Source organism: Aphelocoma coerulescens, chromosome 5 (assembly GCF_041296385.1).
Source record: "Aphelocoma coerulescens isolate FSJ_1873_10779 chromosome 5, UR_Acoe_1.0, whole genome shotgun sequence".
NCBI lineage: Eukaryota > Metazoa > Chordata > Aves > Passeriformes > Corvidae > Aphelocoma > Aphelocoma coerulescens.
In genome coordinates this window covers 30008935-30032765 of record NC_091019.1, presented here as the reverse complement: position 1 = coordinate 30032765, position 23831 = coordinate 30008935, and the positions used below count along the sequence as shown (strand labels likewise).

The 23831-nt window shown below is 41.9% G+C and overlaps 1 protein-coding gene across 4 annotated transcripts in view; it reads right to left on the bottom strand.

Annotated features, from left to right (window-relative positions):
• Positions 1-92: 92 nt before the first annotated feature.
• The window catches only part of MAPKBP1 (mitogen-activated protein kinase binding protein 1), a 102854-nt gene continuing 79115 nt past the window's right edge, over positions 93-23831 (bottom strand). The window contains exons 21-31 of one of the 4 annotated variants that reach the window (XM_069017399.1): positions 19011-19159; positions 18258-18307; positions 17483-17719; positions 16356-16525; positions 14592-14737; positions 14026-14196; positions 13098-13176; positions 11229-11539; positions 9359-10420; positions 6072-6157; positions 93-5081 (exon numbers count right to left, since the gene is read on the bottom strand). In XM_069017399.1, the coding sequence (XP_068873500.1) occupies positions 4788-5081; positions 6072-6157; positions 9359-10420; positions 11229-11539; positions 13098-13176; positions 14026-14196; positions 14592-14737; positions 16356-16525; positions 17483-17719; positions 18258-18307; positions 19011-19159 (2755 nt within the window). In that variant the 3' untranslated portion in view covers positions 93-4787. The remainder of the gene's footprint in view (positions 5082-6071; positions 6158-9358; positions 10421-11228; positions 11540-13097; positions 13177-14025; positions 14197-14591; positions 14738-16355; positions 16526-17482; positions 17720-18257; positions 18308-19010; positions 19160-23831) is intronic. The other 3 variants (XM_069017400.1, XM_069017402.1, XM_069017401.1) reach the window with 3 other exon arrangements.

Sequence of the window (23831 nt, the reverse complement as noted above, 5' to 3'; positions counted from 1 at the left end):
CCTCGCCCTCCTGCCCGCCCCTATCCCTGCCCACCCCTTCCCCCGGAAAACGAACCTCGGGCGCAGCTCCGAGGGAGTCGCGCAGCTCGGTAACAAATGGTCACGTTTTTATTGAAACAGTTTAAGACACGAAGTACAAATGGATACAGAGTTAAAAACAGCTCCCGCGGGAGCCTCACAGTGGAAAAAAAAAAAACCCCAACAACAACAAAAAAAACCCCCAACAAACGGAATTTTAATTTTTTCCCAAATAATAAGTAAAAAAAAAAAAAAAAAGGACAAAGTATTATTTTACCTAAAGCCAAAAGTATAAAAACACGCATTTATAAATAAAGCGGGGGGCGGGGGGGCTTGTTTGTTTTGTGTTTTAGAAGAGGGAAGGAAAGGGCAGTGCGGGGGAACAGGGGTGAGGAGGTGCCTGCCTGGAGCGAGGGCGCAGGAAGGACACGCGGGGCGGACATGGCTTGTTCCGAAGGCGGCTGCCCCGCGCGTGTCCCCCGTGGTGACACGAACACAGCCCCAGCGCCCCGTGTCATTCACACGCACGATCTGAAACATGAGACACGCCGGACTCACCCAGAGAAGGAAGCACCTGCTCTCTCGGGGGACTGCTAGACCTGTCTACCATTTCAATGAGGTTTTATGTCATTTAGTGTCCTGGATGCTACACATCCAACGGGGTGGGGGGAAGACACTGTATACATGCATGAATTTACCAAGGGTGTTTAAATACCTGCATTTCATTTTTTTTTTCTTATATATAATTATATACATATTTGTTCTTTTTAAAAAATTAAGTTGGTATGTTTCTACTCCCGGAAAGAAACGTCCCAATTCCTCTGAGTCATGATGAAGTCTGTAAAACGGGGAGGCTGGGGAGGGGGCTGCTGTAAGGCCATGCCCCATTCATCACCTGGGAGGTTGCATGGAAAGGAGAGGACAACCTGAGAGAGGAGGTGGAAGAAATGCGGACTCCCATACACACAGCTCCTGGGTGCTGCTGAGGGATGGGGAGGAGGAAGGTGTTACCTGCCTGCAGCAGGAAATAAGAGTTTGCTGCCCTCTCAGGTTGCAGCCCTTCCTACTGTCCCAGTTCAAGAGAGCCCTAGAACAAACTGAGGGGTTCCACAGGCAAAGCAGTACTACTTACAAGATGGAAAAGAAACCTAAAACTTCTCATATTGATCAGGAATGTTGGGTTGAAGGGGGAAAAGTATATGTAAAGAGGATAGGTAGGTCAAAATTATTTTTTCAGGCTTTATGTTAAACAAATAACTTATCTTAATCACAGGTATCTTGCTGTGCCTATGCTAACACCCACACAAACCAGTAAGAGGGATCACAAACCATTAAGGATAGACTCAAATTTATTACCTCCTCCAACAAGCCTCTTCACTTCCCAGGCAGTTACCATTCATTATTTCTCTACCTGGCCCAATGGACAGCCTGTGGTGAAACATGTTCACAAGGTGCAAATGCAATGCATTTATGCTCTCTTTGTTCTGTAAACTAGGGGGTTTAGGAATATTTCCTACTGCCAGCAATAGGAAGTTAGCAGGGAAGAATTAGTTGGATCAGTCTTAAATCATAAAGAGCAACACTATCTCCTCACCCCTCTCAGCAACAAACTTGCGGCACCAGCGTCTCCTTTACTGGGCTTCTACTACTCAATTCAAAACATCAAAACCTTGAACAAGCAGCTCATGATTTTGCCATTTAAGAAAAAAATAGTTGCTTAGAGAACAGCAAGAAGCAAGAGGCTCAATAGAACATATTTTAAAACAAACTCCTTCCAATTCATTCTTCAATTACAGCTCACCATCTCCAAGTCCTATATCTACTTTCCCAAAACCTTTTGGTACTGTATCCTTCACAGGTATTGGCCAAATGGTGTTCTTCAGACCAAGACCATCTCTACTTCTACTCTATTTTCCTAAGTCTTCTAAATATACTATTCTAAATTTATTTTAAACTACACAACCACTCTCCAACCGATCTACTTGCCCAACACTTTTCTTGCCATCATTCTGATCAGATTTTACCTCTGGTTTCCTGTATACAGCCATGACCTCAAGTAAAATCCATTCCAGGAAACAAAACCCACTCTGATCAGCTTAAAAATCAGATTTGCTTCACACAACTTATTTCCAAGGAGCTTTGTTTCATATGTCTATGCCAGCTTTGCTGGTTGTTGCCCTTTACCTTCGTGGTAATTTCATTCTCACCACTGGCTCTTCTGTATCATCTCTGACCTTTTTGTCACTATCTCAAAGTTTAAATTATAAAATGGTATAAAATTGCACAAGGAAGTACTATAAAGAACCCTCAAACCATTATCAACAGTACTGAAATATACCTGGGTTCAAGGGACTGCTATTTTTCCTGAGTGTCTTGTGGCCCCAGTACAGCAAGAAATTTCCTGTATACTAGGACATATGTTCACAGTCTGAAAATGGAGGAACTGGTCACCTCAAAAGCAAGCTTGACCCATGCTAACTCCCATCACAGATCCAACATGACTGTCATCACACATTCCACTCATGGCATCTCCAGCTCACGTTTTCACTCAGAGAAACTGCCAGAAATTTCCTCTCTGGTTTCCAACTTGCCTTCCTTTGCAAAACCTGTCTGTGCAAGAGAAGCTGCCCATGGGACCAAGCACACCAGCTGATTCAGCACAATACAGTGCAGAGACAGGACTAGAAAATAACCCCTTTAAAGTTTCAGTACAAGACCATGGAAGTAAAGGTTAGCAAGGACACCTGAAACATGATTAGGCAGATTTCAATTACAGGCAGAAGTAGCTGGAAAGCTCTCAAAAGAGTTCCCCATACTGCCATGTCCTGAAGCACTCGGTAGTGATCAGGCAGCAAACCTGGGGATCACAGAGAGATCTGGGGAGAGACAGAACTGCAGATTATTCAGCCCTAGAGTTACTCAGGAGAAACAGGTTTTCCTATGCCAGCCTGGCCAGACCAGTAGAAAGAAAGGCTGCACTGCAGATCTGCAGTCACAGAAAGACAGAGAAGTCAACAGACCGCATTTCCAAGTGCCACAGGGTTTCAGACAGAAGCAGCCAGAACAGTAAAATGAAAGAAAACTGCTTCCACCCTGTAACCTGTGCAACCAAATGATGCAGTCTGGCTGCCTCTGACTGACTTCCACAGATGCTAGCAGTCTGTCTCCCACCAAAGGCTTGTTGCTTGCATTAGGTTTATGAACTGGGATTACACTGCTCTGCCTTAAAATAAATGCAAGACAGACTGGAGATGGAAGGAATAAAACATTTTGTGTATTTGCCCCTGTTGTTGAAAGGAGTGGGAGTAAGGGGGAAGGTGCTGAAGAATTTCATTGGTTTAAAATTTTTTTTCTTAGCTTATATCATTGACCTAAAAACATACTGGACAATTTTAAGCCACAACAGACACAAGTTAGCATGGGTTTAGAGAAGCTCCACAGGGCAAGAAGAATATTGCACATAAAATGCAAGAAGAGAAGATTTTCTGTTTCTCAGACCAGAAATTCATGAAAAGCAAAGAGGCTGGAGGCTGGGGAAATGGTCTCATTTGAAAATATCTCATTTGAAGTTCTTAAGAAATAATTTTCTGAGGGGATTTGAAACAGCTTTACAAAAGGCAAGAGAATCCCAGCTTTCTTGGGATGTAAATATCCTGTTTTCCTGTAAAGGCAAGGAGAATTCATTTTCCTGTCACAGTGAAATGAACAAATGACACAGATGACCCATGGCACCAAAGATCTCTCAAATTCAGAGTCACACTGTAAGAGATGGAAACCAGCTTTTTCATGTCACTTCTCCACAAATAAATCATAACAACATCAAAGTCAATATCCAATTCCTAATCATGAAAGGTGGCTGAAACAAACTTTTGTATTGTATCTAATTTCAATTTTTAAAATGTCTGCAGAAAACCCAGTCTGAAGTATCAACGTAACATCAAATTCCAGACTAAAAATACCACTAATGAATTCATAAAGTAATCTCCAAAGCATGGCCCAAGGCATATAGAGCCTTTCCCTGGAGGTGAATGCAGATAAAATACAGTGTGGGGACTGTCTTGACACAAGAGGAAAGCAGACAGGGTTGTCATAACAACAGCAGGATTACTACAGGGAACAAAACTAAGGCAGGAAAAGCAAGAACAGCAAGACAAGATCTAAGCAAAGAACAGTTCATTAATTGCACAGACACTCCAGCCTGTCTCCCTGTTGGGGGTTTATAATACAGATTGTTTCTCGCTGGGATATGGCAAAGGGATTGACAGTTTTTTTAAAGGACAAAGATAACAGCCACAAACGTGGCATAGAACAACAGTCAAGAGAAATAAATTAATAAATAAACCCATAAAAAGTCTGATTCTTGATTCTCATGAAGTCTCGGGGAGGAAGGGATTGGCTTCACATGGACTCCTTTGCTTTTAGTCAGCAGTTCAGAATTTGGATAAACTGGATTTTCTTTGTCTTTTTAGGTGTCAAACATCCTGACCTCCTGGCTATGAAGAAATTTCAAGGCAATTTCTCCAAACTCCTCTTTCAAGACTTTGTTTAGAGACAGGAAGTTGAAGAGCATTGGGAAACAAATACTAAAACTGTGGCCAGCACATTTCTAAGAATTGGAACAAGTCAGTTGTTGGAGCCTGAGGAAATCAATTTATAAAGGTATCCCCACCAGCCCTAGACCAGCTGATGGTAGCATTGGTCGGAAGCTCTCTCTGTGGTCCTCTTGTGATTACTTCTGTGTATTCACAAACACCTGAAAGCCACCCCTCTTAGAGTTTTTTGTCCATGCGCCGTTCCACAGCTTGCAGCAATAGCTCCGAGTACTGTTCCAACAAAGCTAGTGTCTGCTCATCTCCTAAACTCTTGGGACTTGGTAGATTGGCACCACATCCCTCATTCAGTGGGCTAGTGTTATCTTGTGGCTTCACCGGTGCCTCCTTATCTTTTGGAAGCTCTTCTGCATCCTTCAGAGAGTCCAATTCTTTCTTCATTGAGGAGAATGTCTCCGTCAGGAGGCCTGCTATTTTATCTTTGTCAGTAGAAGATTCTGTATCATTTAATACCTGAAAACAAAGAGGGGGAAAAAAAAGAATGCATTGGGGTTTAGGTAGAGCACCAAGTAAGCCATTTTAGCCCTTTAAGGAAGTGATGCCATAAAGATTTTCAGACCAATCAAGTCTACTTTTCTTCAAAATTTGAGACTGCCTATTTAGACATATTAGCAGGATATGCATCCAATAGTCCTAGCTGCAAAAATCCAAAGGCATTACTCCAATAGGACAGATATGGGAAGCACATTTTTGGGTAGTGTTCCCCTTATAGTGGGCTTAAGGAGGTACTGCATCTCCCAGCTACAGCACAGGGCCACAGTCTCCTGTCCCTCCTGTCTGCCAAATGCAGCTGGTCCCAGGAACAGAGCAAGGTCAGAGAGCTGATGCAAGTGCTGTGGCCAGAGCTGCAGAGGACCATGTGGCAAATGCTCACCATCAAAGTCTCACACTCATTACAGGAGACTTGACAGATCAGTGCTAAGCAAAGAAACAAAGAGCTGTTATATTGCTCTGCATGTAACTGGTCTGATCGTGAGAGGGACAGGCAAATAGCTGCATGTTCCTATCACAGCTGGATTCCCATGGTATCCCACATTTGCTAATCCTTTTCCTAGGCATCAAAGACAAAGAACACATGAGGATAATAAAACTCAAAGCTCCTATAATATTTCATATCCCTGAAATACTGTATAACCATTAATTAATTTCCTATTACCCCTTTGAAAAAGAGCATAGTATTATCTTCAGTTTACAGATAGGCTAAACAGACTGAAAACTTAATTGATTTGCTCAGAGTACCACAGCAAACCATTGGAAAATCCAAAAGCTGGAAATCAGGAGCTCCTGCATCCCTGTTTCAAGTTGAAGATGCAGTCAAGTGGACAGCCAGGCAGCATGTGTCACTGAACACACAGTCAAGAGAACACCTTGAGGCAGCAAGCACTTACATTCTGTGTAAGATGTCTGTGGGCTGTACCAGAGCCCGTGTGTGAGGTCACTCACCCTGCGGTAAAGGTGAAGGGCTCTGCGCATGCTGTCCTGGAGCTCGGATACCACGTGCTCACACTGCTCTATGCTGATGCCTGATTCTGGATGGGAGGAAAACATAAAAGCTCAGGTTAAGGCACAGACACTCCACTATCTGCAACCTCATAGTTTCGTAAGGAAACAGGTTTTTCAATGCATATCTGAAAGATCACATGCACACAACTTCTCATTCAATTTTCAGGGCTGGTTTGAGCAAATCATTAAATAGGCACATTCTGCATGAGCTTTTCTTCAGACTAACTAGGCATGCAGCTTACTTCAAACACCCCTATTTTTCCAGTCTTTAGACTCTCCAAAGTCAGCAATGTTTTTCCTCAAATTGCACATTTTTGCTACAGTCACAGAGAGTCACAGACTACCCATGTGATTTCCAATTACAATTAAAGCCATGTTTGTATGAGGGCTTCCAGTGGCAAGAGGGACTGATCCAAGGAGCCTCTACTTTAGCTTCCACCTAGTGAGAAATCTACAAGCTCCCCCTCAAGCATCCTTCTGCACAGTGGACAACTAAAGCACGGAGGATGATACTGAAACATTGCAGTATTCTCTAGCAAGGACTGAGGTCCAGAGGAGTGGTAAGAAGCAAACTCAATCACAACAGAATTGCATTGCTGAGCAACCCATGACACGCACTGCTGATACACCATAATTCAAAAATGAAAAATAAGAACAAGCAACTGAGGGACAGCATCTTCTGCCTGTCCCCACCAGATATTATCTCCAAAACATGAGTTGAAGGCCTGCAACCTTTTATACAATAAACACTTTCATGAGTTAGACATAAACCATGAACAAAGACATAGACACACAAACACAATCTTCAATTTGCAAAGGCCTGGACAAAGGCCATTCGACTTCTTTTAGTTACCCAAACCCAATACTTTGTCACATTAGCGCTGTAATTTCTGCAATTCTAAGAAAACCATCTTTGAGCAGACTGGAGAGCACCTGAGCTAATTTTATGAATAGATGATCTATAAACAAATACAGCTTGAAAAACATCTCTTTATACATAAAAAAATAACATCGACAAAGAACAAAGGGGTATGAACAAATCCTTCTATCTGCATTCTTTGATCCTACATCACCCATGGAGTCTGAGCACAGTGGGCTTCAGTGCAATCCAAGATTCTTGCCTTCTGCCCCCCTCCTTTCCTCTTTATGTTTGAAACCCAGCTGTTTCTTATCATGATCATTTCTGGATTTCTCCTCTGATCATTGTTTTTATGCTGGTCTCCAGCTCTGGGAGGTGCCAGTCAGCAGAAAGGTCACAAAACCTAATATAAATGCTTAACTAACAGGCATTTTCTGCCTCTCGAGTGTGCAGAGCAGAGCTCTTCAGAAACGAGCAAAGAATATTAAACACAGCAACAGTAATTAAGCACATCTACAGCATATTAACTGTAGATGTCAAAATGCTTTAACAAGAACAATTAAGTCTCTTTATTTGCAGCCATTACATGAGCAGGAAACAGAAGGACAGAAAAATTAAGTGGAAACCCAAAGTAACAGTGCAAGTCAGAACGAGTCTCTATCAACCCTATAGTTTTAACCTAAACTGCCACATGGTGATTTCCAAAAGCCACAGTAAGTTGTTCACAGTGATAGCCAACTTGGATCTAAACAGCTTTGCCAGCATCTACCACTAAAAATTTGGAAAATGTGGTCTGCAAGAAGCTTAAAGCTGACAGCTGCCTACTGAGAAAAAAATATTGGGGATCCACAGTGCTACATCATTCTAACTCACTAAAGGATGCTGTTAAATATTCTGTCAGGGTGTGCTATGTCTTGGGAGCCATTAAAAAAATAAAATCAATACTGAAAAAAACCTTGCTCTTTCTCTGCGCTGTGTTAATTCTGCAAACTGACCAAAAACCATTTGCTATGTAGTCTGATTCCCAAATCTAGAAGAGAAAACTCAGCCTAAAGAGTAAAGACAACTACCATTTTGCTGTAGAATGTGATTCCACAGCTTCAGGCTGCATCTGGTGCTGGAAGAAACCTCATCCCTGTAGGGGGAGTGTCTGAAAGTTTCAGATGCACTCACTGTTCCTCAGAGCAGCTACAGTATGGTAACTGCAAGTCCCTTAGCCAAAACATCACATTCCCTGTTTTACATAACAGTGCTTCAACCTTAAGGTGTTTGATCCCCCTAGAAATGCAAAAAGAAAAACAACAGTGCATCAAAACTACATTATCTTTCTACAATGCTTTGGTGCAGAAATATTGTGCTTCCCCATTCCAATGAATGGTGCAGCAGCCTGGCACCACAGAAGGTAATTGATCACAGGATCACAGAGCTATCTCTTCCCAGATATGAGTAAGAACAACATAACAAAGGAGATAGAAAACTGTATAGCCCCTGAATACACAAGGTATCAGTGCAGTGGTTAACATACAGCTTCCTAATGCACAACTCAGAAAGGCATATTTCCTTTCAGATTGTGACTCAAAAGAAAAACCTCAGCAGATTATGTGGGACTAAACAGTGTCTTCTCTGCCACTGGAGGTTTTCCTGCCTTGGAGGGCAGGATTTTTGCTTCAATTTGAACTTGCCTGCTAGTTTTCATTTGACTGAAGTACCTTAAACTGAGGCCTGCAACAAATCTTAGAGCTGTTTTCAGCAGATGAAAGTTTTTAATCTTGTACATTTTTCTCCAAACTAGAGATAATTCAAAAATTAACCCACATTTTTTAGGTTCAAACCCTGCACGTGCACTGCATACTCAGTTTGCAGACGTCCTCAAAGCAGGGTGATAACAGCACAAAGACCTGCTTGCTCTCATAGGCAGCTACAGCAAGGAGCTCACCTCCATCAAGCTTTATCTCAGAGGAGAAAATCATACGCAAACCCTTCTGGACCCTGTACACTTGCATATTAACAAAGGAAAGTTTGAGCTGCCTGGCATAACTTCACTGTCAGTATTATCTGTGCTTGCTTGGTTCTGCTAGCACATGTTGGCCTGCACCTTCATTTGCTGGCCAAACATGCGCTGAGAGGAGTGTGGGGGATGTGACCTACACACTCAGGGGTGTGTAGGGGATTCCCACCATGTCAGCTTCTAGTATTGACCACAAAGAGGTTTGACACCCTAGAGGTAATTGTACAGCTAAATCACTAAAAACACAACCATGCTGAGGTCTACAAAACATTCAGCTAAGAAGGACTGTCAGACATAAGACCCAGAGGAAATGGAAACTAAAGATGGAGAAAAAGATGTTAGATTGAAGAAGTGTCTCACCATTGAGGGGATGGTTTATGGAACGAGACAGGTGCAGACAGGACGAGACAGGCCAGAAGCTGGACGTAAAGAAATGTGATGGGATCGTGAGGCGGTTCACAAAGACAGGAGACAGAAGGGGGAAGATAAGAGATGGGTATCCATGCACACCTGAGACCTGTGCCAAGGCAGTTACAGATGTAGGAGACCTCAGCCTGATGGGGTCTAGTGGGCAAAGTCCAGGTTGGCTGTCTAGCACACAGGCGATGCCGGTGATCCGCTCCCTGCCCCTGGGCAGTGTGCTCTCAGGAGACCTTAGGGGCTGGCCCTCTGACACCTCCCTCAGTTTTAGACTAGTGACCCCTGGCTCATCCTGGCAATCTGTCCTTGAGACTGGATAATCCACTGGGCTCTCCTTAGCAACTCCTGTTGGGATCTCTCTACCAGGAACCGGAGACCCAGCAGTTTGATTCTCCCTCTTGGAGGCTCGGACCTCAGGAAAAGAGGGTTTCTTTTTAGAGGCCCCAGCAGGTGACTGCGGAGACTGTGGCTCAAGCAGGGCTTTTGTTTTGGTAGTGGGTGAGAAGGAGGCCAGTGTGGGTCTATCAGGCAATGGCTTGGGAATGTCAAGAATCAGATGTGCTCTGTTTGATGATGCCAACTTGCTGTGGAAGGACTTGGGAGATGAGCAGTTTACAACTGGCTGGAGTGCAGGTTTCACTGGAACATTTTCTTTCACTGGTAGCTTAATCTTCTCAGCATCTGGTGTGGAACTAAATTGTGTCTTCTCTGGCACTGGAGGACTAGTCCTCCCATCAGTCAACATTTCAGTGGAGCAACCAAGGTACAGATTTTCCCCTACAGATATGCTCCTTGACATCTTAGCCCGGAAGCTGGTTGTGGGGTTCATGTAGGACTTTGGTTTTGCAGCCCTGACATCTTTGGCCAGCAGAGCCCCAGATCCATCCATCTTCAACATACTGGCTGATAACACCCTGCAATTGTTAGGTCTGGGATCCTTCTCAACCACCAAAAGAGTCTGAGGACGCTGCTTGGCAGAGGATATCACTCCAGGACCCTTATCTGTGAAAATTAAACAGACAAACATACCAAAAATAGACAAGAGCCTGTGAATTTAGGAGTGAATTCCTAAATCAGAATTTAATGTGGCTCAGCTCAGCGCTGTGAGATGTGTACAAACATAATCACTAGTTCAGGTTAGTATCACCAAGCCCCAATATCTTTCTTTTTTTTCCCACCCCTCATCCTGCTCACACACTGCTGCTTTCCTCATGAGATAGATTTGTTCTTAAAGTGCATGGTCAGAAGACCTCGGACCACTGTGACTCTTAAGAGAGGCCAGAGGAAGCAGGCAAAAACTTATATATGCTGTTGTGGTGATCAGGTGGGGTTTTTTGTTTTTTTTTTAAAAAACTTATTAACAGTTAGTGAGTTGATTGTTTCAAAAATAGAGTTATTTCACATGGAAGGCATGGATACAGCAAGATCCCTGTTACTGTCTCTTCCTTCCCTCTTTCTCTCCTCTTCACCCTGGGGAGCTTCAGTCTTAGCTTGGAGCAACCACCCACAGCAAGAGAGAATTTCTTTGCAAATACATCATTTCACCCTTGCCAGTGCTCCTCCCACAGCTGCCAAAAAAATATCAGAGACTGATAATTAGAAGACCAGTATCTGCATTACAAATTAAAGATATTAAATTATATTTTTAATTAATACGGTTACAAATATTTTCCCTTGACAGGCTAGGAGTTAGAAGACATGTAAAGCCTGTAGCTCAGAATGCAGAAAGACAAGCTTAATTTAATTCCTCCACTCAAATGTCCCCATTTCATTCTCAGGTTCATACCATCATTCCAACCTGTGTCCTTACCCTCATGCACGAGGTCATGCACTGACTGTGCCTTTCTCATGACTGCATTCACAGGCCCTTCTGGAAAGGAGGCAATAACCCGTCCAGGAGCCATACCAACTCTGCCGGCCTCCAAAGCTGATCTGCGTTTCTTCTGCACATAAATAGCTCGATTTGAATTTACACTTTCCAGGAGCTGGCTGCTCTCCAATGCATCACCAGGATGGCTGCTGTCATTTTTCAACAGGTTTGGTGTAAACTGACTGGTTTGGGCTGGTGGCTCAATGGGCTTTGAATCCAGTGTCAGATTTGATGAAGAGAGTGACAGTCGTCTAAAGAACACAATAAAGAAAGCCCAGTTAAAACAAGTGAGTGTGTTCCCCTGGATAGACAGGAACATGCATTAAGTTTCTCTGGAACAAAGAGCCCCTCCCTGTCTGGACTTTTTTGAGTCAAAAATGTCCTAAGCTGTTACCACTTAATTCTACTCAACCCTGCAAGCTCTCTGGTCTTCAGGCATTTGACTATAGGCTGCGCAATCACAGATACCATTGGGTTGCTGTTTCCAGGGAGGACACTATAAAAAGTGAAGGCAAAAGAGGAGGAAAAATTTCAGGCATAGGAAAGACTAGGCAAAGTCAGGTCAGGTCTTTTCTCTCAGCTCACCTTACTAAAATTTAAATCTCTTCAATTCTAAGATAACCCTAAGAGGAAGTAAATACGCTTTCCTAACATTATGAAAGCGTAATGACTTGGAAAGCTGGTCAGTATCTTTAAGAGGAAAACCTAATTTCCTCTTCCTCTCCACTTCAGACAAACACTGTGGGCTTACTTCAGAAAGGAGGCAACTTTCAATCTGTCATGTTTAAACATCTGAACAGATTAAAAGCCCAGAGGTTTTCATAACCAAACAACTACTTTCCTTGTTACATCTCTAAAGCACAAGTGACTTCCTTCACTCAGCACTGCAACTCTCCAGAAGCTTACACAATAGCTAACCACTGGCTTTCTTCCCAAAAATACAGTCTCAACATGAGACAGACTAAGAGGCGCTCCTGACAGCAGCAACAGCAGCTGAATACAGTAATAACAAACAAATTTCCCTAACATGCTGAATCTGGATACAGCTGGTGAACCTTAGAAGACACATTTGAATCTGCTTAGTCCTACGTAATGAAATTCATTTGACCTGAGATTTTAGGTTGTCATTTTACAGGAATACAGGAGTATTTGTTTGTTTTAAAGACTTATGAACTCAAATCAATAAAACCATTGACCTCATTATTTTTTAATTTGTTTTGTTGGGATTTTTTTTTTTTTTTAATAACTAGGAAAACAGCTTGCAGAGGCCTTTTGGGGTGCTTTAGGGTTGAGGGGTTTTTGGAAGAGTAATATCCCTGTGGGGCTTTGTGTGAAACACCAGAACACCCTGTGAAGGCATGGGATCAAGAAACAAAGCTGAGTAAGAAATGACTGTAAAACAAAGGAAAAGTTGACAAATCTACTTTCATTGTCCAAGCTGAATGAAATGCAAAAGAATAAACAGAGCATAAACAGTGAAGAGTAAATTAGGTTATTAGTGATTCCGCCAACTTAATCAACCAAGGCATTAATCATGAAACAATTAAGCACATTGTTGAAAGAGGAAAAAGAACAAAACAATAGTGTTACATCAGGAAGAAACAGAATAGCTAAAGTGACCCAGGACAGCTTGTCCAAATCACAAGAGTCTGCAACCAGCCTGCCAGGTCCTGCGCTAACACTTCACTGTGCCTAGGCACACCAAGGCCAGAAGTTTTCTCAACTATTTTCACCCAAGACCTAGCATGAGACCGAATCATATCAGCATAAACAGACAGACAGAAACACTCAAAACAAGCAGAGCCATACCTGAGAGCCGGGGACTGGGAAAGAAAGCGAGAGGAAATGCTGAGGTTTTCGGTTCTTTCCAGATTCCTACATGAGCCACCTAAAAATTTTGGTTAAAGGAGAAAGAAAAATGAGCAGTTTATTTACAGAAAATTCTCACACATAGCTTTTCTTATCATAGAGACTATAAAGTGTTCCCTCATATCCAAAGGGATTTTTTTAAGCTAAAGCCACAGAGAATGAAATAATTATATTTCCTTTGCCTTTAGTGTTCTACTTCGATTACTCTGCCTTAAGCTGCTACTCTCCCTAAGGGTACGCCTCCTCCTTTTTTGCTTCCCTTTGTGTCCTATCCTGCCTGTAGGGCTGAGAGGCACTGGCATTAAGCAGAAAACAAACCAAAGAGGAGAAAAAATAAAACCAAAAAAAAGAACCCAAACAACTCAGATATTGCTGCCTGCAACCATTATAAATTCTAAAAAGATATGCTTTGTTCTGGAGTTGGTGGATAAAGACAAACCAGCTCCTTTGCCACTCTGATGTCTCCTCTTATTCTCTCTCTCCACCCAGCATTTCAGCCTTTTCTTTTGTGACATTGGCTATGCCTTGATGCACCACTAGAGGCCACTGCGTGTCACCTATGGGGGGGTGAACGCGCAGTCAATACCTTCCTTCACAACAGGAAAAGCCAGTCCGGGAAAAACGTAACAGCTCTTCAGGATTCCAAACTGACACAGAGGCCAATCTCATCACAAATGTACACACAGACCGATGAAGTTATCAGATGTCACTCTTCTTTAGGCCTCTTACGCTGTTTTCCACTTTTGTCCCCCTGCCCATTTACACACATCCACAAAAGCCTAGCAGAACTTGTAGCCTGGTTTGGCTTATACAGGGGAAAAATCAGGACTGACCTTACAAAGTCTCCCCACTGAACATAGTGAAGTACCTTTTCCATCACTGTTGCTCAGGGACCCAAAATGCTCCTTGAGGAACTTTTCCTGATCAGGTATCTGAGGAATTTCTCCCTCCGGCATGCTAGTACCCACATCCTCTTCTCCTTCTTCTCCATCCAGGTCTGAGACACCATCTACACTTAGAGGTTCAGTGCCTTCAGAATCTGGGAAAAGGCAAAAAACCCACAGTGCTGTAAACACTTAATGAGAGTAACATTAGCCAAGTTCAAAAAAACCAAAAAATCAACCAAGATGCTACATTGAACCTAGAACATTAATCAGCATTACATGCAATAATTCTCTAATCGTACCATATCCCACGAACAGCATAGGCTACGGCATAATCAGTATTAAACCTGCTTCCTTGGCTAGCAAGGTAAGAGAAAGCCAAAGGTGCACAAGGAAAGAAGTAAAGGGCACCAATTCCTGCTTCTACAGTGGCTTCCCTGAGGTGTCTGTTCAAATGCTCCAGTACCCGTGTGATTAACAGGAGTGTGACCTCAGGCCAGCTCACGGAGAGCTCACACATAAATACATTTATAAAGTCTTTGCATCTTACCTTCATTTGGATGGTCTGGGCTGGACAGACGACTGCTGCTGTAATCTACAGAGCAGGCACTGTCTGGACTGTGTTTATCTGGACACCCATTACTGTGATAACCTCTGCAGAGCTTCCCATGGGGCAGTGCTTTTACCTGGAACTCACTACAAGAGAGACAGGAAGATACAGCACTAGAAGAGAGATTTTTTTACACGTAAAGAAGCACATTTTAACTTTTACAAGGCCTTACCTGTGTTAGTAACACCTTTTATTACAAATGTAAGGCTTTAAAGAGAAAAAGAAGTTTATTTCTCTCATCATAATACACTATATTTTTTGCATTTCATTAAGCTTGGACAGTGAAGTCCCAAGGGGACTGTCTGATTTTCTGGGTGTTGTCAGTTCCCATGATTATCAGGCACCAGCACCACACTGCTCTGGCTTGATTTCCAGCACAGGTGAGGAACAAATGTACAGGTTTACATGATGAAAAAGGGACTAAAACCACACCTATACCTGCAGGAGAGAAACCCTAGTTTGCCATAGATTTAAGCTCTAATACACTTTTTTTCCCATGTTCATGACCTGCTTCTTTGGGCAAAATATACAAGATTCTGGCTTTGAGAAAGACTAATTTAGTGAACATCATACAAAAATACAATCTTGCATGACAGGGTTACTGATTTCTGTTGTGATCTCATGAATCTTATTTTGTCAAAAGTCACCAGCACTGTTCTTTTGCCTGATGCCTAAGGACTTCAGTTTTCCCCTTTTTTAAATACTTTGGTTTCAAATGTACTCCAAGGCAAGGTAGGATGCAGAAGGCAATCAACAGAACTGAATAGCAACTACCCCTGGCAGCTCCCAAACTCTGTAAACCTTGCCACGTGTCCAGTCTGTATCCAACATCACCAGAGGGCCTCCCTTTCTTACATGATGGAGCAGCACATGGGTCTACTCTGTCCAAATGTTATCATCACAAAATTAAAAATGAAAAATAAAGATAAACTAGGCGAAACCTAGCAGCCTCAACTGCAAAATCTTGGCATGCACTCTTGCATAAAAGTCTGTCTAAAGCTATCAGCCCCACTCTCTAAAACATAACAGGAGAAGAGAAAGGAAATTAAACAGGTACTAGCATCAGGTTAAGAGGGAAATGAAAGAATAAAACTCAGGGAAGGGGAAAAAATGGAGCACAGAAAAAATAAATTATATAGAATTAAAACAGAAGAAACAGCAGAGGAATAAAAAAAGGCTTCCACTGTCTCCAGTGTCCTTTTCAATTCCTTCTGTAGCATGCAAGTCATTCTATTTCCCATAAAAGAGTAATCACACACTACATTTGCTAAATTCTTGCCCAGTTTTCATAAGTAAGCATCCTGTCATTTCTCCTGGGTAGGCATTTCACAGCTACATATGTGTCACTGTCAGTGAGTTTTCCAGCTTCCAAGTTTTCCCTTGCTATTTTCAACCCAGATAAGGGAGAAAGCAAAAAGGCTGCTCCCAAGTTGTTTATTCAACAAAAAAAAACAAACAAACAAACAAACAAACAAAAAAAAAAACTTGAAGGAGACTGCTAATGTGCAGTTTCCTCAGAGGAAAATTATTTTAATGGTGCCTTCTTAGTTTCATATTCCTTTAGCATCCATCTGACATAAAACTCACAGCTAAACATGCCTGACATCAATCAGGCAGTAAGTCAATTCAAAGTTACCACACAAGCTGCAAGAAAATCAGAACAGAAACATCTGAGCCATGCACAGCAGAGAGCTTATTTTTAACCTGCTAGAGTCTGTGGGATGGATTTCATCTTGCTCAGGATAGATTACACATTCCTCACTCTCAGAAGGTTCCAGTTCCTGAGAGAAAATCCCCTCTTCACAAGACACAAGCCGAATCACTTGGGGTCGCACACAAGACCCGTTATCTTGGGGAGGTATTGAGCTGCCAACCTGGTTTAATTAAAAAGAGAGAAAACTAGATATAACCAGTGTTTTAACTTACATCAGCAAGTGCTGTGCAGGGTTAGAAAGTATGCATTACAGCACAGAATATGATCAGCAATCTGAGATCAGAAAACACAGCAATCCTATGTCTTTTCTGCTCCTGATTTACTAAACTTGTCAGACTACTGCTGTACTTTCCTGTTTTGTTTCTTGTTTGCAATTCCTTAAAATTCTTTGGTAAAGTACTCTTTGACCACACATCAGGAGTGTAAGCAATGTGGCAGCAGGTTCTTCCATTACCTTCTATGGACTGATCAGACAATTCACAAAACTGGCCCACAGCTGAAAAACTGAATTACTGTACACAACAATCTCAATCCTCTTCTCAGTCACACAGTTATAGGGGAAAAAAAACCATTAATGAAGCTAGGCACTGGGACAGACTGCTACTGGAAAACAGGCACTAGCTTTCTGAGGATGAGCACACATTACTTGCTGTGATCCATCGATACAAAGATCAGAGAGAATTTACTAATCTAGCACAGCCCACAACTAAGGAAATCTATGAGCCACATTTCAGTGGCTACTGGAGTCAAGAAACTGCATCCCAGCAGAGTGAGCTAACAGTTAACTAGGTTTTTACACACCTGTAATTCCAAGCTCAACTTCTCAGCTTGTTTTTGACATAAGAATTCAAAGAGCTAAAAGAAAACATGAGGTTGTCCTGTCATTGAAGAGAAGCCTTGATCTCATATGGTCTCTGCTGTAAGACAGCAGAATCACACATTGCAGGAGTACTAACTACAAAAGAGTTATCTAATAAAGTTCCTCAGAAGCCACTTAGAAAACCTTTAACAATAAAAAGAATGGCATCAAGTAGTAATAAATGGAGGTAATAACAAATAGATGCAGGACAGATAGATTCAGAGTGGGTTCACCTCCTCAGAGTACTACTGCCCTTACTTTGTTGATGTGCACAGGAAGGTCAGTGTGCTCTTCTCTGTCATCCCCATTGCTGTTTTGAGACAGCGAGTCTCGACTTGGAGAACGGGAAACAGAGAAGGACTCCAGCTGACGCAGGTCAAGCATGGATTTCACAGTCATCTCTATGCTGCTGGTTGGCTGGGACCAGCGACCACGTTGCCGGGGCATCTTGCTCATTGGTGCCTCAGAACGCTGGATTGCTGCTATCTCTTTGGCCTGAAGGAAATTAAAAGACAGACTGTCTTAGGGACTGAGTTTTGCTGATGGAAAAACAGGAGAAAAAACACAAGACCCACAGAAAAACACAATTATGTCCATCTCAATAAAAGTCTCAAAACTGTCTGAGAGACAGCTTGAAATTGCACCATTAATCATAAAGCATCAAGTAAAAATGATACTTTTGTTGCTGCTTCTTGCACAGTTGAACAGTTAATGTCTTGCTCAGATCCAAGTATATGAATAGCTTCAGCACCACATGAGATTCAAATCAAAAAGGAAAAGACAAAAGCATAACATCTGATGGAAAGACACTGATGTAAAAATCCCAAGTGCAACTCTAGATTCTAAACACCCTAGTCTCTTAAATTAGGCTGTATTTTGCCATCTCCAAATCATTCTTCAGAGAGGCCTCTCAGTGGTTTCCCACCACAGCTGCACCATTCTGACACATGCAATGCAGTTTTTAATCTCTCTGGGAATTTCTTCTTCAGCTTCCCTATAACAAGAAATACAATCTGAAGGTTTAGTAACTCACCCTCCTCATTTCCCATTGGGAAAGGCTTCTTGAGAGGGTAAGGTCTGGATCTGGAAAGGTAAACAGATATGCACCTAGTTGACATCCTAGCCAGCAGTCTAGCTTTTGAACAAGCTCTTATGTCATCTTTCCATAAAGGCAGTATTCCTACACTTTTTGAACCACTGTCAACACATGCTTTCCCATGGGCTGTGCAAATCATTGTATCAAAATTTTAATGGAGACATACAGTTTTATGTAAGATTTTTATTGAATCAGCAGACCACTGCAGGACACTTGCCATAGTGCAGTGCAAAGGCTTGGGAAAAAGTCTGCTCCAATACACTGTAACATCTGTGGTAAAAATACATCAAATTAATAATGGCAATCTCTAAGTTTTATCAGACATCTCTAAAATGCTCTCTTTTGAGGAGATCTCTTGATCTCTTTTGGCTCCTGCAGACTTTTAATAGCTTGTAGACCTGAGCCCATGAAACTTTTTAAAAACCAAATTTTTTTAGCCAGTTGGAACTAGCAAGAAACTTGCCAATTTAACAACTGTTTTTCTAGACAGAGAACTCTGAAATGTACCCCTCTTCTGATGCAAAAATGGGCAGCTTCACATTACCCACTGGTATCTATCCATCTGCTTCTTTTTTGCTCTCTCTCTTTCTGCCTGTACCTTGTTATCCCCAAGCGAGTCTCTCTCATCTCCTCCCTTCACATCCATGCCATTTTCCTCCATCTCTGCCCACATCCCTCTCCCATTTATACCTGAGTCTCTCTCAGTGTTGCAGTTGGACTGAACATGGAAAGACTGCAGCCCTCGTAACTCATCTTCATCATTCCCTTCATCTTCACCATCCTTGTCGCTGTCTGATGAGAGTGCAGGCACAGAGGACAGGGCAGAGATGGACTCATGCCTGAAAGGTAGGAATTAGGAGGAGTATTACGGTTTATGCAAGAACTGCCCACCATTTCAATCCTTACACCAGTTCTCCACCTTATCTCCATCCGTATTCAGGAGGCTCCCTCAACTCTCTCAAACAGCCCTCGCTCTAGCACAACCCACCTCTGAGAGACTGGGCAAGCTAAACCCTGCACAAGGACGTGCAGAACCTGCCACAGAAATGTTCTCATATGCATGGAAGGTTGACAGAAGTCAGAAGTAAACAAGTCTGAGAAAGACAAGTGGAATGAAACTGGGCCTTCCATTTCAGACTCTGCCAGCTGATAAGGTCAAGATGGTAGATTATATTTGAAAGGCAAATATTTTTCCCACCCTTAAGCATTTCTTCTCTGGAACTGATTTACACATCAAAAATGTCAGATAGTCTCTGAAAGTAATTGGGTTTACAGCAAATTATCCCATAACAGAGGTTCATTTCAAGGATTGCTCCAGGCAGAACCTGAAGGCACAGCCCACACACCATAAGAGCACCATGCTGACTATTTTAGCTTTCAAGCACAAGGATCACATAAAACATATCTTGGGCAGATCTTTGATTAAAGTAGATCAAGACAAGTTTTACCACAGACCTCAAGAGGCACTCCCAGCACAGAACAGCCCACTACCCATCAAGGACATTCAGTAACACCAAATTTTACCCGCCCTCTTTCTCGTCCTCTTCCCCTTCCTCCACTCACTACTTCAGCCCACAGAACCAAATGAACAAATGAACCTTTGGACAATAATTAAAGAAAGAAAAATCCCCAGCAAACACATTTGAGTAGCCCCCACTCCATGGCCTTGCGCTAGAGTGCCAATTCATCATTAATGACATTTATAGGATATCACTGGTGGGTGTTGAGTGCCAAGCATTATTCATGAAATAAAAATAGCTCATCCACCAAATACAGAGCAGTCTGGCAAGGGACCAATTTCTCCAGCAGCTGACAGATAGCAGGCAGTATTGAAACACGGTAAGAAGCAGCTAAGGTATTTTAATCTTTTCTCTTCCTGTGTAGTGGCAGAACATTAATTTCCATTTTTTTAGGAGTAATAACTACCCAATAATTTCAGATGAGCTTTGAAGTGTTCTGGCAAAAAAAAGTGAAAGTGATTGTAGCCTGCAGAGTTCTCAAGTGAAAAAGTTTCGTTTTGGTCATCCACGTCTACTTTTGACATTTGAGTTTGTCAGTCTCTTCATCTTTTCTATTGTCTTCTTGTATGCCCATCTTGTCACTCTCAGGTTCCTGTGTCTAAGCAGGGGAATCCCAACAAAGCCCAAGCACCACAGTATGTTTGAGATTATGCCATGTTTCATCCTATGACATATATTAATTATGTTTATTCATGGTAGGCAATATTAACTTTGTATCAGTAACTTTGATAGCATCCATCTGCTTGTATTCATCATGGTTGTTTGAGGAGTTTATTGAGACAGAAGGGCTGGATTATTAGACCTGTAAACATCTAGCTGGTTGAATACCTCACAACAATGAGGTGGTATGGCGAGGCAAGATTATGTGCTTGCCAAGCTCCTATGGGTACTGTCATTGGCATAAATGGAGAAGGGAGGATTGCTATCCATGTCTTTTATGTTACATATAGAAAGATGGCCCCTGTCCATCAGATAGTGACTGAAAACATTAGTGAGGGGGGAAAAGGTATGTTCTAGTATCCTTAAAGCAGCAGAGTAAGAGAATGCAAAACATATTTTGGAAGTCAGATGGGTGTTTATTCATACCTCACAGGAAGTGATAAACAAGTTAGGAAGTAACGTATTTGATACACATAAGGTTATCTTGCATTATACCAGCAAAAATTCTCGCTCCTCTTCCACATCCTTCTTTTTACAACTCAGGTATGCTTTTCAAACTCAGTTCTGTAACTTGAAGGGAGACAGATGAATGAATGATATTTTCAAAATGATCCTAGGCCCACTGACTTGAAACTGAGATACTCCTGAAATGAAAACTAGGCTCACAAGATCTTGAGTGTTTTAACTGTTGTTCTTGCCCAAGTCAATCCTTCAATTCAGACTTCACTATTTCTCCTTTCTTTCCCTGCCTTCCCCCATGTACTTTGGATTTTCTCCTAAGTCCCCTGCTGCACACATCTCCTCAATACTCTTCCTCAGTTCTTTTTCATGCTTAGATGGGAGTCGGTGTAATGTACAGTGAGTTTTCAAGCCCAGAAGCTGTTTCCAAATAAGCACCACATGAGAGCATTTTGAAAATTAAGGAGTAAGACTTCTGGGGTTTGCTGAATTCTTGCTGAGAGCCAAACCCCAAAGCATCATTATATGAGAATGAATGTTTCAGAGTAGCTATTCCAGAACAGCATGTACAGACATGTCCAATTCTCATGATACATGTGACTCAGAGTAAGTGTTTTAATTGTACTTGCTCATCTTCTTTGTTGAGGAATGATCCCATTCTAGCATCATAGAATCATAGAATCATTAAGGTTGAAAAGACCTTCAAGATCATGAAGTCCAACATCTGACTGAATATCACCATGCCCACTAAACCATATCATGAAGTGTTATGTCTATTCATTTATTAACACTTCCAGGGGTGGTGACTCAACGATTTTCCCTTGGGACCCTGTTCCAATGCTTAATGACTCTTTCAGTGAAGAAATTTTTCCTAATTTTCAACATGAATTTCCCTTGAAAGGGAAAGAGCTTGACATCATTTTCCCCTGTTCTATTGTTAGTTGCCAGGAAGAAGATGCAAACTCCCAGCTCACTACAAGCTGGATCTTGTTCTATATGGGGCAGCAGCATCAGTTGCCCTTCAGCTCCCAGTTTTTGAAGGGTCAGGCAGTACAGGGTGAATGGCAGGGAAGGACCTTAAATTAGAAAGTCTTCAGGACATGGTATAGACTTAAAAGCACCAGATGTCATTATGGAGTTCTAGTATTAAGACATCTGATAATAAGTACTCTGTATTATTTTGTATGACCTGAATCCAACCCTGTTTTGTTTTCTCAAAACAAAACAAAGCAGACAAGAATGACAACTATCCATTTAAAGAGGTATGTTGTCAGCATTCCTACTCTGATCTTGTGCTACTTAAACCCTCAGCTTTAGGGATGTATTTATGAAACTGTAACATCCTGTGTGGTAGGTATCACTGGCAGATTATGTCCTCCTGCTTCCCCCTCAAATGTTGAAGTGTTTTAAAAGGAGTTATTCTGTTTTTCCCCACAGAAAGATCACAGTCCACTGACTTCAGAGTTCACCTAGTGTTATAATTGCAGTAGTTCATCACAGACTGAAGCACCATTTCTGACAAGGCATCAAAAGCCTGCCTCGGGGAACAAGGCAGCTTTCCTGGACTGGACAAGACCGACTGAGAATTTGATAAGGAGCTCTTCTTTCCAAATATATCTGACAGCACACCGTACTTCTTCAGCATACATATATAACTTTTATGCAATTTAATTTGCATAGCATTTTTATCTCCTGCTATTTATAATAGAGAGTCAAGGAAAGCTACAGATACAGTGATTTTTAAAATTAATATGAAAAAATATAAATGCCCAGATAAAAAATTACTATAAGCCTTGCAAACATTCCACAGTAAAAATCAGTTTAAAACTTGAGACAAGCTTTTCTAAACTATAAATGCATACTTGGACCAAAACCAAAACCCTGCTAAATGGCCTTTACATGATCCCTTCACTGAAAATATAAAAGCCTTAAAGCCAAAATGTACCAGCAATATCAGCTGAGTACAAGTTCTGTTATCATCAACTATCAAAGCTCCTCATGTTCAGAAAAAAAGCACACATATGCAATGACCACAACCAGAAGCAGAACTCAAAGGCTCTCAGGCACAATATGGAGAACTGTGGGTCATATAGATCAGAGCAGTTCTAAGATAATACAATATCCCATAAAGGTGAGTCAGAGAAATCATTCAGAGGAGAAACTTTAGTCTCTAAAATTTTTGGAGGGACTGAAAATGCTGAAGCTCTTCAGTTCAAAGAACAGGTTGGATGAAGAGAGGTTATGAAAAAGGTTTACAAAACCATGGGCACTACCAATAGCTGGCAGCAGAACAAAAGATCACAATATTCAGAATCACAGGACTTTCAATAAAACTAGTAGGAATGTGTTTTAACAGAGACAAAAAAAGTCCTTTCCACAGAGAGCAGTGAACTCCAGGAACTTGCCACCAAAGAAGGCTGCAGAGGCAGGCAATATTATGAAGTTCAAAAAGAATTTATACAAACTCAATGGACAATGGTCCATGACCAGATAGTAAAGGGAACACGTAGAGATGTACCTCCTAACATCCCTGATCCTGATGTAACAAAGGAGCATGAGGCAAATGGACCACAAAGGACCATACAGCAAGGCTCACAGAGTGTCTCGCTAAACAGCATCTTCCACTGCTACGATCACAGGCAGAATACTGGGCTTTGTGAAGCACTGGTTTTACCCAAAAAGGCACCTTGTGTGTGTTTACACTGCTCATGTTACTCACCTGGGTCAGTTCCTGCCCTGACAGTTGCAACTGGATAGAAAGCACTGTCCTGAATTGGAAATCTTCATCTCCCACTGCCTCCTCAGATCAATTTTGTTACCCCAGTATTATTTTGATTATTCATCTGTAATACACTCATACCATGGAACTAGC